The 13634-nt window shown below is 36.4% G+C and overlaps 1 protein-coding gene across 1 annotated transcript in view; it reads right to left on the reverse strand.

Annotated features, from left to right (window-relative positions):
* Nucleotides 1–13634, reverse strand: part of DMGDH (dimethylglycine dehydrogenase) — a 44864-nt gene that overhangs the window by 21041 nt on the left and 10189 nt on the right. The window contains exons 3-7 of the mRNA XM_009637276.2: nt 11150–11248; nt 9766–9930; nt 9107–9311; nt 3392–3640; nt 1995–2193 (exon numbers count right to left, since the gene is read on the reverse strand). Coding sequence (XP_009635571.1) covers nt 1995–2193; nt 3392–3640; nt 9107–9311; nt 9766–9930; nt 11150–11248 — 917 coding nt within the window. The remainder of the gene's footprint in view (nt 1–1994; nt 2194–3391; nt 3641–9106; nt 9312–9765; nt 9931–11149; nt 11249–13634) is intronic.

The raw sequence follows: 13634 nt of genomic DNA on the forward strand, positions 1-13634 counted from the left end.
TTGATTTTGGGGCTCCTAGCTGGGCCTACATTATCAGAGATTTTAAATTATGCATGGTGCCCAAATCCCTCATTACCTCAGATAATGGGGAGCTGATTGTATTAATATACAAGTGCAGTTCTGCCACACAAGAATGAAACACATGCTTTGCAGGGATGCCAAATGTGAAGTTCATTCTCAGAAAATGGGGAAATTAGAGCTTTTCAAAAGAAAGACATCACCCCAAAAACCTTAATACAGCAAAACAACATACCTTCCAAAGATCTTGTTCTTTGGAATGGTTATACTGCTTTGACTTAAACTTTTCTGAATAAAATTCCGGCCTACTCCTGTTAACATTTTGAACGTTATAAGTAACTGAAAACAGTCTTAAATGGGAAGCATTGAGCAACCTTAATAATAAACAGTGCTGCAAACTCTGCTAACTATACTTAACTTCTTTGCACATTAAAGTGCCTAGCAAGCTGCTAATTTTAGATAATAAAAATCCTCTAAACTAACAGCACTAAGTCCTCTGTCACAATGTCCCTGCTAGTTGACTGTGAGATAAAGATTTGCTAATGCACACAAAAAATTACAACACTGGTAGAAACACTACAGTGACCCAGAAGCATAGAACAGAGAGTCAAAAGTCCCTGGAAAGCAGACAAAGCAATCCAATGACAGCAACATAATTGCGACCTGTGTCTAAACATTTAGAGATTAATCAAATTCCTGAAACAAGTTGTTTAAAGAACCTTAAACATGTAACAGTGGTCTTCAGTTATTCCTATATGGAACTTTGATTCTGCTCCCATTGAAACCAATGAAGGAAAACAGGCTCCAAAGTCTGGCAGCACAGTAATGAACTTAAACAGTCTGGTGAACAAGGACTAGGCAAACCACTTTTGTAACTATAAGTTCTGCAAATGTTACTGAAAGATAACAATATTTTTTTTTTTAAATCCAAGCAGCAAAGGTGAATACCTTTCACAATGAATCATTGCAAAATTACCAAACCCTTTTATTTTAAGGGCCTCGGAAAGCACGTTAGTGGTACTGCCTTATCTTATGATCTGAGGTTTTGTTTGGTTTGGACTGAAAGAAAACTGGAAAAAGCTGAGCTGGATTTTGAACAGCAAGTTAGGCAATTGGAAAAACAATGTGAACAGAACATGTTCAATAACATGTGCCTGGAATTGTATTCAGTTCATTCTATCCACCTTGAATCAATGGTCAAACTAAGACAATTAAAGACAAGTCAGTAAGAGTTTTACCACTGACTTCAGTGGGCCCAGAGTATGTAAGATGTAAGTCACATTCTAAGAAAGTATCTTAATGGGCAGGAGAGAATAAATGACACCAGAAAACCACCCATCCCTGTTGTCACACTGTCCTCATTTGCTTTCCTGCAACATCCAGCAACATAATTTCTCAGCCCAACCTTCAACAGTCAGAACCATTACTGTGTTCATATTCCTAGAGCCGTCAGTCACCCCGTATGCTGGCAATGCCTTCTGCTTAGTATACCTTCCACTCTTCACCCAAATGTTAATACCTCACATTAGAAGTTCTCCCTGTACCAATCATTCTTGCCACAACTTCAGTGACACCAGTTTCTGCAAACGCTGATCAACTGTTGAACACAATCTAATTCAAAGCAATACATAAAATGAACTGGAAAGTGTTATTGCAAAGCCCAGCACTTCTATGATTTTAACTTGCTGCACAGACAGTAACAAGTATTACCCATTTCTTGCAGCTTCATCAAGTGTCACAGATATTGGCGTCCAGAATGAAAGGAGGAAGGAAATTGAAAAAATAGTGAGAGTTATGAAGACGAAGTAAGCAAGAGCTTTTATTACATAGGTAGTGGTAATTAAGACTATTTCCAATTAGATTTAACATAAAATACATGCAAAACAACCCCCAAACCCATAACAATTTGCAAAGCTTGAGCTGAGTGCCATTCTAACAAAACGACAGACAAAAGTTGTCATGAGGAATTTACTCACCCAAAACCAATAGCTACCCAGTAATTTCTGACACCCTGATGCGGTCCCACCATAGGAAGAATGTCTGGAGAGTAGGTGATAGGACCCGCAATTGTGTTTACGATGTCTGCATTTTTCAGAACTGGGACCATTTTCATAGCAGCCTCAATATGCTCCATTATTCTGTCTAAATCAGACTCAAAGAGTTCTTTTCCAAAACCTGCACAAATATTTGACTCATATTATGTACTTAATTACACTGAAAATACTTACATTTTAAACACAGTTATGCAATCCACACATATAAAAGTTATGTGGAATTCATCAGTGAGGATGTTCAAGCCTTCACCATCCTACACAAGAAAAATGGTGTACCTAAATACCTACCTATCTGCAGGATCAAGTTTATTGCCACTGCAGTTACACTGTCCTTTACACATATTTGTTTAACCCTAAGGTCATGCAAATTCAACAATCAAGTAGAAAGAAAGGGGAGCAACACAGAAACTTCCTTCTGTGTTAATAAGACCCACTTACTTTTCTCAACATGCCAATAATTTGGGGAGGGGAAGAAAGATATTGCCTGTGTCAGCTTGTGATTTGCACAGTGTTTAGTGAATTCTTGGATACATTTCAGCCTTCAGTCTGGGTTCTAAGCATTATTGAACATCACTGTGTAGAGGGACTAGACACTACTAGAGACAGTGAGTTCAGGAAGCTGTGACGGTGCAACCCAAAGCCCAACAATGCTGATTGCTCTTCCTTAGGAAACACGTTGTGTTTTTTTAAAACAGTAACACTTGACTTAATATAACGTTCTGTCTAGAAGTAAGTGGAAAGCTGGAGCCTAGATATGAGACATTAATTTTAGATTTTTTTAATAAGTAGCAGTATGATATTGTTGGGATTTTTTGTACAAAAATTCTATATGAATCTACAGCTCTCTTGCACTTATATCCGAGCACAGCATTATGTCTAAATCATTCCTTTGCTGTACCTGCATTCCTATTTGACAACCACATTATTTCTGAGGGAACAGCAAAAATCCAAAGCCCCTGTCAGTATGCTGGAGAGAACTGTAGCTTAGAAAAATCCTTATTCAGTTGCAAAAGGCTACAGACTTGGTGACTGCATCTAATCACAACACACAGGCACCTGTTCAGACAGTAGGGTAAGGCTATGTTGTAGATGTGTATTCTGTGCAGATTTCAAATAGGCTTTTTTATGTTACATTTTTATTTCTCTTCACTTTTACCATTAGAGTTCTATTCTTTGAAAAAAAGTTTCTGCATTACAATCACACATTGCAAATATTTTCTATTTTCCATCACATAAAGCAGCATGACAGGCTGGGATTTATACACATTAAAATGTGTGCTAATGCTTATCAAGTTTAAAGATTTAATGCTCTTAATTACCTGGTGGAACTCCATTAGTGACCCATGAGTCCTGCAGCTTCATCTTCTCCTCACTTTCGTATGGACCAAATAAAAGACCATCCCTTTCCTGCCTGAGATAATACGATCCTTCTAAGTCACGAATCACAGGCAATTCTGTTTTTAGGGCTTTCACTTCAGGGATAGTTGATGTCACAACATACTGATGATGAACGGGTATGAGAGGGTGCTGCAGGCCAATCATCTTGCCTATTTCACGGGCCCAGAAGCCTAGAGAAGAAAAAAACCAAGCCAGAAATATTCAAAGACTAATTTCCATTACTGGAAACGAACACTTGCAGTAAGCACTGTGCTTTATGGAATGTGACAAAGACATTTTTTTCCACGCTTTTAATTTTCAAATTATTTTTCATATTATCCAGCATAATTTTCCCTGTATAATTCCATGTCCTTGTTCCTAATTATACTACCATATATTATTCTAGTATACAGATATTAAAAAAATATAATTGGAAAAAAATAAATAAGGCTTCCAAAAGTTCAGAAGAAAGTTTAATTAACATTCCCACAAGCCCCATGGTTTATTTCAGTAAGGTAGGTCTGCAATGCAGTCCTAGCAAAGTCAGAGACTAGCAGAAACAGAGACACAGAATAAATTAGTTCACACTGTAGGTGCTAACCTAGCCTCTCACTATCAACCAGATGAGCTAGTATGTTTTCCCAAGACTACTTAGCTACTGTTAAGTCCTAACACCTCAACATAGCAAGGCAGTACTTTCAGCCAGCTAACCTCAAGAATTTAAGTTTCTCTTCTCTTTCACACACATCACGTAACTCATATTATGTCTTTCATGTAGCAGCCTATACAGGCCCTTCATGTATACTACTAGGCATAAGTTAAAGAAGACCTAATTCCTTACTAAGGTCCCTCCAGACTAGCTGCTTCCAGCTGGTAAGACACATTCACTTAGTGAGGTACCTATGTCAAAGTCGAGTAGTGGAAGCCACTTAACTGCAAAACTTATATTTTGGGCTCTGCATTGTGGCTCATGTCTGCTGTGAGGTTGGAACACACAGACCTGGAAATCAGGCAGATACAATTGACTGGGATGGCAGCTGCTCTGAGAAGCTTGGCATATCCTTCAGCCCCACTCTCCTGACTCTTTGGATTGAGAAGTGAAGGCCCTGCTTTTTAAAAATGCAAGGATTCAGAGGAAAACTTCTTCTGTGGTGACTCACTTGACAATTGCTGACAGCCAGGTAAAGCAAGGCTGCGTGGATCCATGAAATTCAGATTCATGACAGAGAGATCTGTTCAATTAAAAGCCTCTGCTTCTAAATACTAAAACCCAGCATCTGATGTTCTGCTTTTATCATATGTAAAAGTTTTGCTTCTTAATGGCATCCTCACCACTTGGAGGAGACTAACAGAACACTTGTCAAGTCAGTTAAACTCAAGGAATATCATGCCATAGTGATACAGTGATACAAAACATCCTTTAAGGCTACTGAAACCTGCTTTATGCTCCCTTATACAAAAAACAACCAGAAAAATTCTAATAAATTTGAATTTCTAGCATATCTGCAAGGGTTTCCTCTGTCATATGTGACAAATACAAATGTGGATTTAAGAAGAGGCTAACAATCTTTAGGGAACTTCTTTTGATTTGGACATTTCCATGTCACCTACAAAGAAAACTATTTTAAGGTAATAAGGTCAGCTAATGATCTATAAAGGAGAAAGAAAGGTGAAGTAGCAGAAAATTCCATCTCTAGTATCATGCACTGTTTTCCTGCCAAAATTGCTTGGACTTAAAGAGATATTTGGAGAAGAAACAATGCTCTGGGAATGTGCTTCTAATAAAGTCACTATTTTGCTTACTCATTAAAACAGAACGAGTAGGAAAATATAGAGAGCAAGTATATTCAAGCTCCTCAAAGAAAATAAAAATGGTAGACTTAATTTTACTTCTTTGAAATGTAACTTTTTTTCTTTTAAAATAGTATTAAATTTCTTAGCCATTAAGTTTGCAGAAGTACATTACAAACACAGCTGATTTTAAATTGCATTTGAATTAAATGCAAATAGTTCAGATTTGCTCAAAAGCAAATTTAAAACATTGTACTTCTAAAAAAATCACACTTGAAATAAGTGCTTATTTAATTACCTAGAATAACAACAGCTGACATTTACTAAATGAAAAATATTGCAGTTTCTTTGTCTAAAGTTTTTGAACCAAGCGCAAAAGCTGTAACAAACACACAAATGGCAAAAGGAAGAATATGTTCCCTGAAACAAAATTCCAATTGGAAGCAGATGTCAAGTCCTATCACACATAGTAGAGATAAACGAAGGCATAAATTATATCTCTAGGACATTTGTAAAGATTAAATTGTAGAGATTGCAAACATCTGATGCTGAAATATTTAGTGGTGGTCGTACTTAGCATATCTGTTGAACTATGTAATCTGATTATCTCTTGTTTTTAAAAAGGAGAAAATCCTCCATCACTACTTATGTATAAATTATTGTATTTACAGTGTGTACATGTCTGCAAATCTGTGCTTACATACACACACACATACTGTATATATAAACTAAATTCACGATTTTTGCAGACTTTAATCAAACATTCCATCATAAATAGGCTGCAAATCTCTTCAGCAAGCTCAATACCAGTCAGTTCATATCAGGGATTTATTAGGCATCTGCTTTCTTGCAAAATGGAAATCTGACATAAGGAACAGCTAAAGATTGGTTGAAACTAGTTTGTTCCAGTTCCACAGCAGATGTCAGTTGGGGGGTGAGGGGGGAGAGAGAATGTAGAGAGCCTTCTGATACATTTTTCTCTTCTCATATTGCAACATGAGCCTAAAGTATGAGCTCTGAATTATACCAGCCATGATGCATAGTGGAATGAGGCAAGGCTGAGAAGAAGAATGAATGTTAGCTGAGAGAACATTTATAAGAGATATGTGTTATATAGTATTGATTTCACATTCTTAACTGGAATGTTAAGCAATATGTGCTTCAAATGTTCCTTTTGGCTGACTAGGTAACTACACAAGAGAATTAACTGAATATATTGTTGGTTTAAAAACTTATTACATAAAAAAAAGACTATGAGAATTTCACAAGGGTGCATTCTAATTTTGCAAATAGACTTTGAAAAGCATTTACTAGAAACCTCTGCCTAACATAACTTGATACATAAGCCAAAGAAAGATAACTACACTACAAAAATATAAGGAAATTACTACATCTGTGATACTTCATCCATATGATGCAGAGCCAATGGTTAGGAATAATGAGTGCCTAGAAGTCTGTGGCCTAAATAAGAAGTCTGATTGCCAAAAGAGCTGCCTTTCCATTCCATAATCTTAGATCATTCCCAGACCGATATAGTCATACTGTGTAATAAATGTCATAAGGATCCTATTAGTAGGAGAGCTTGTGATTTTGTAACTGAATGCTGTCCCATAATTCATGCCTGAAAGCCACAAACTGACAGTCCAAAGGCAATCAAATATTGATGCCTCCCATCTTGTAAGTGCTTGACCTTGCAGTCTAAATAAAATTATTCTAATTTGGTTTCCCTGTTTCTGTGGTTCCTTGCTTTCTAAAAAGCATATGAACTCTTCTAGTCCTCTTTCTATCCAAAATGTCATTATGTGGCACTGTATGGACATCATGACAGTTCATGAGCATGCTTAGAACCTCAAGGTGAACTTTTTAAGATCCCTGCTACTTTAGCTAGGATTATAGCAATAGCAGGTGATCACCTATCGCCTATGCCTATGATGAGAAAGCGCACTTTTCAATGGGTTTCCCAGTTATTCTTTACTGAAAGGCTGGAATGATCTAACATGGGGCTGTCTACTTCCCAGACACTGAAAGGTCACTCAGTAAAGTTCATCCTCTCAGTATTCAGCCCTTTTATCACATTCCCTCCAAATTACTCTCTAGCCCAATCTTCTCTCTTCCCCATCACTTCTTGTCCCATACCTGCTCTTCTTTTCTGCTCAGTCTCATACTCTACTCTTCTTACTCCAGTCCTTACATCCTTCTTCACCTATTTTGTCTCCGTGTGCAAGTCAGTCTCCCTCTTTTGTCATATCCTGCCCCACCTACCTTCTCTTCCTTCCAATATACTCCCATCTACATCTCCCTTGCTACTCCACCAGTCTTTTACGTTCAGACAGCTCAGGCAGCCTCAATTTTCCAGTCTCAGTTTTATACCCAAGCAGTCCTCAACTATCCTTCTTAATCTTTTTGTCTGAAAAGCTCCAGCTCCAGTTGCCTTAATGAAACACATCAGAGTCCTTTCTGCTATCCCTCTCTGCTGTCATGCTCACTGTTGCCATCCCCACATCCCTCTGGGTTTGAGCTTCCTTATTCAGCAAGTCCTCTAGCACATTAAGTGTTTCACTTGCTGCCAGTGCTCCCGAGCCACCACCAGGAACCTTCCCCAAGCATTTCACTCTCATGGTCTATTCCCCTTCCAGTACAACTCTCTCATAATTCCAATCGTCAGCCATGGTTATTTCACCCACCAACAAGAAGAGTCCCTGTCTCACTCAAGTTCTTCATTTTATCTGCTTTGCACTAGAAATAAATGTTTTTTTCTTTTCCAGTGCACAGATGTAAAAAGGAGTTATAAAGACATATCCTTGCTCTCGGTCACTTGTCTCATTCAAATAAGAAGAGAAAGTCCTCTTGAGCCATCACAGCTTCCTACTGAAGTCTGATTATTCACTGAGATGGGATGTATGAAAGATTCCTGCTCTAAAAATGCAGATATGATTCAGACTGAGACAGACAGAGTCTGCAAAAATTTCATCCAAATGGTAAATATTCAGCATGTTTTCAAACAACTGAAAACAGAGTCTTCTACTAGGAAGTAGAAGGCACGCTTTGTGTAGGAGGTGCCAACAGTTTCACCATATATTTTTCTATAACTTGTATAAAGCAACATAAAAATAAGCGAAGTTTAGATTGAATATAGGTTTTTAGACCTACCAACATGTTCAGGAAAACAAACACAAATCCAGAGGACTCTTGCCCAAAAGCTCTTTGAAGAAGAAACATCAGTTTGGCTTCTTTGACACAGTGAAGAATAAAAATTGCATATGTAAATACAAGCTCCTTTGAGTTAGGAAATTTTTATTACATGAAAAAATGTATTGTTAAGCCAAGTGCATGTTTAAAATACTACTCAAAGGGCCACAAAAATATTCTGTTTCAAGGATATATGGATAGAGTTAAATCTTAGAGAGATAATACTGAAATAGGCAGGGTTATCTTGCTGCGAATCTTCAGTCTCTTTGAAAAAACAGTGAAGATATCTCTACTTCATTTGTACATCCCTTTTCCCTTCCTAAGTACATCTCATAAGATTTTAGAGGACAATATGCATAGCCTGTCTCTTCTACACAACTTAGTGTAGACCAGTAAAAGTCTCTTCTGCTACTAAAACCTAACAAGACATTCTGACTAGTAACTGCTGGAGACAAACCAGAAAGAAATATTATTAATGCCTAGCCAAGGACAATTAACATAAAAGATAAATTTTCACAGTACTGTAAAGTAATATGCACAAAGTATGTTTTACCACAAACCAAGTGAATAGTCAAAACCATGTATTACTTATTCCTGTAATCCATACAATTCAGTACAGGTGCTACATGTCAGCTAGTTTGTAAATCTGAAGATCTGTATACAAATGCTTATGTTACCTGCAGTATTCACAATTCTTTTCGCTCGAATTATTCCAAGTGGAGTTTCAACTTCCCATGTCCCATCTGATTGGGAGTTCAGATTAGTGACTTGGACAGGGTAATTTAATTGGGCACCATATTTTCTGGCTCCTGCAGCCAAGGCCATAGTGAGAGAATAGGGATCAATATGACCATCTCCAGGGTTATACAGGCCAGCTAAAACCTAAGTGGAGGTAAAATCCCACAAAATGAAAGAAATTAAAATTTATCAAAATTAACTACTTTTTTTTAAAAAAAACCACTTTATTTCTTGATTGCACTAAACCTTAAGGAGTCAAATCAAAACAAATTTTCAAAACATATAATAGTATCAGGCCTTCAGCTAGCCAGCTTAACAGTGGTGTACGGAAGTAAAAATGCTCAGTTGTCCCATGCAATCAAAGGCTGCAATGCTTTAATATTATAATATTAAATATATTATAATGAATAGTATGCATACTGGCATACAGTATGCACTAAAATACATGTGAGTGATTTTAGTTTATAATGTATCTTTTTTTCACTGAAAGATAATAATTTAGTGTATGATTTCTATAATCAGACTTTATGTCTACATATCTGATAAACCAAAATTTAATTGCTATGGAAGTTATTTTTCATAAAATTAGGTTCTTTACCATATCCATGTTCAATAAGGGAAATAGCTCTTGTACTTTCTCAGGCGTGATTAGGTACTGCTCTGTTGGGTGCCAACCAGCACGAGTCATTTGGTATTTGAATTCATCCACCCTAGTGGGGGTTGAAGCAATTCTGATGCTGCCAGGCTGATGAAACCCCACAGCCTAAAACAAAGAGCAAAAATGAGTTACTGAAAGAACCTTTACTTATCTCCATAAATGCATGCTCTTATGCTATGGGAAGTCTAGAAGAATTTTGCCACTAACATCACTGAACAGAGACTCAAATACATTAGGTGCCCTTGAAGGAACAGGACTTAGATGTAAACTCCTAGAGAAAATAAATTTGTTTAAAAAGTTATCAAATTAACTTCCTAGTTTAATACATATTATCTTCAAAACAGCTGTAAAAAACTTTTATTGAATGTCATGATACTATTATTTTTATTAAGATTTCATAAATATTTGAATTTATGCATGCATACACTTTCAAAAATTGAATCAGATACACCTCAAAAATAAATACATAATAGTTTATATTAAAGTTTATCACCTGCATAATTTTCAGTTGAGATGCTGCAGAACAAACTTAACTGACTAAGCACCTGCATTGACTCAATGAATAACCACCTGCCTTTTTCTGCCTTTTTAATAAAGTAGAAATCCTTATATAGATGGACATTGAGTGCTTACTTTCTGCTATACACTATTTACTTCACCTTTTCTGTCTTACCTCACAGTACATTGATATGGCTGAGTAAGTCTTTTTGTAGAACTCACAATGATAATCTGCTGTAGTATTTTATCTAGCTGAGCAGCAGAATGAAGAAAAAAGGATTCAATTACAATTATCAAGTTTGTAGAGTAGTACAAGGAATTCTTGCTGCTGTCTGAAGCAAGCATGAGTTTAGTAAATGAAATCTACATGGCTGAATGATGCCAGATGAAAAAGACTATCCCTGTGTTTCTCTGCATACCCATTCCTTAAGTCACTAAATAAAAACACATCTCTGAAAGGGATGGGAAGAATTGCAGCAATCTTCTCAAGTACAGACAGCATCATATCATATGAATTTTTAATCGGACATGAAACTCCTATACCAAGCTGAAGTTGCAGACTCTCAGTCTGCTGAGCTTCTGAGATGTTTGATGAAAACCACTTTCTTAAACTAGAGAAATCTGGGGAACAGTCTAAAATATTTAGTGACTGAGCACCAGACTATATGCAGGCAGGAGAATATATTTCAATATATTTCAATAAAATGGCAACTTTATGATAGTCATGAACATACGCATGATCAACTTGTCAACTGCAAAATTTTTTGTAAGACTTCGTAAGGTCAACATTGATCTGAATTAATAATTAAAAGGTTAAGAAGATTACCTGTCCAGTCTCTTCTTCCAGCTTTTCATAGAGTTTGATGCTGTAAGAATGGATTTTCTTCAGGTTTATTCCAGGATGAAAATAAGTAGTTAAACCAGCCTCAAATAAGAAATACGAACAACATAGAGATATGATTAGAAAGGCAGTCTTTTCTTTCCCTCCTCCCAACTGCCATTCAAAAAGAAACTGCCAAAATACTGTAAAGAAAAGTAACACATGGACAGAGCCAACTGCTACAAAAATAAAAATAAAAACCTTACCCTACTTATGACATTCTTGTTCCCTGCACACGTGTTTTTCCACCTGTCTTCTCCCATCACATTTGTCAACCCATGATACTGTTGCAGTTGGTCTCTCCTATGGTTTCCTTTCTTCCTTAAATTATTCAGTTGTCAGTTTCAAATCTTTTGGAAGAGACACACAGTTTCTGATCAACTAAACCAACCAATTGTCCTACTAAATGTCCTGTAGTAAGATCTTTTCCTTCTTGCAAATGGAGATTGGAGTGAAACCAAACCTTCACAAAGACCAGATCTTAACAAAAGTTATTACTTTCCTGGGGTGTGAGCAACAGGACGGTGAAAGTCAATATTCTTCTATTCTCAACAGTTGTCTCCTGTGGCAGTTGAAGAGCAATTGCTGCATTTCAGAAGTAGCTTAAGAAATTACTGTATGTATTTGGCACATCATTTTACTAGGTCTGACTTCAGAAAGCTGTCAAGCCCTTTTGGGTTCATGCAAAGGTAAAATCAAGAAGTTATTACGGCCTCTTCTATGTTTAAGGCAACTGTTCACCTGCCTGCAAGGGACAGCTGCATCAATCTAAGGACAATCCTAACTGCAGACATTTAGCACTTAACCCCCCCCCAGAGTTACAGTGTTACTGAAGTTAAGCATATGTCTTTTTACCTCCTGAATTTGACATTTCACTAAAACCATCTTCCAAGTGAGACAACAGAAATGCAAAATTACCTTAGGTTTTCAAGGTAAGTAACTACATTGATTAAAATATATGTATATATATATTGCATATTTTGCTAACTAAAATAGAGCTTTTTCATAAATGAAGGTTGCTTCAATTAAGGGAGCTAGACACCAGAGTCCACCTTTGAATTCACTGCCTTTCTGAGAAAAAAAACAGCAGGAAATAGAAAGGTGAAAAGTAACACATATAGCAGAGTTTTGACAGTTTTCTTCTAAGTTTCCTAGTATGCACATACATTAATTATTCTTGATTTTTGCTTGTAAACGCTGTCCTGTGCTACATATTTTAAGACTTTAACTTTTAAAGCTAGTAGAATAACTATATACATAGGAATAACAAAGCAAGAGTTAGTGGTCTTCAAAGATATATTTGAATTCAAGCTAATTTAATTGCTAAGAACCTATTAAATGTTATATGTCTCTATTTACATCAATATATATTGCAGGAATTAGATCAGACATCCTTATTTTTTGAGACCATGGCCTCTTCTGACCATTCTTTCTTGGTGCAGCTTCACATTTAATACCCAACCTTTTTCTTCAGAAACAATTAGCTTCAAATTGCTCTTAGCAAATGGCTTACACGCAGATACCATGTCCCTCAAAAAACGTAAACCATACCCACTGCCTGAGATGACAGGTACTCATTATCTTCACAGCAAGAGTATGAGAAGTGTCTGGCATTACTGAATATACATGTCTTTATGCTAGCCACAGCGTTCCTGGGTGGGGACTACAACTCCCGGTGTGCACCTACCTTTCTTTGTGAGGTTTTTACCTTTCTGATATCTTAAAGTTTATATATGATATCACAGTGTACCACATGAGTGAAATGCCAAAATAAATCAATGGAAAAATGTGAAAAATTAATCATCTACCAGTATTATACTTTTCAGTTGTGCCTGTATTTTATTCATAAATTTGGCTCTAGTTCCCTAAGTATATTTGGTAATGTTCATTACCTCAACAATCTGAGTTTAAAAAGTGATCACACAGATCTGTAGGAGGAAGAAAAATCTACTAAGGGCCACTTAAAGCACAAAGCAGGCACACTGGATTCTGGAAGTCCCCAGGCTAGATTAATAGTCTGGAAAAATACTAATTGTCCTTTCCTTATTATCACATCAGATCATCATACTGGACACTGCTGGAGACTAGGTATTTGGCTAAATGTGGTTTTGATCTCATTTGATATGTGTGGTTTTACATTGTGAACACATATATTTTAATTACCTCCAGCTAAAACCCAGGGCTGTTTCACTGCAGAATTTGCAATTAAAACTTGTATGTTTCTTAAAAAATAAGTCTTTTTTTCCTGTATATATAGAATAAAGAAATAAATTAGGCATTGAAATGTTTACATTTCTTTAGCCATTTACAATAACCTATGAGTAATTAACTTGTACCTGTAAATTGTGCCATCTGATACTATTTTTACTGTCCTCTTTTGTTTATCCAAACATTTTCTGGTCTTTTGTTATTTTTCCAAATGTAGTTATAT

This window comes from Egretta garzetta, unplaced genomic scaffold, assembly GCF_000687185.1.
Source record: "Egretta garzetta isolate BGI_Z169 unplaced genomic scaffold, ASM68718v1 scaffold424, whole genome shotgun sequence".
NCBI lineage: Eukaryota > Metazoa > Chordata > Aves > Pelecaniformes > Ardeidae > Egretta > Egretta garzetta.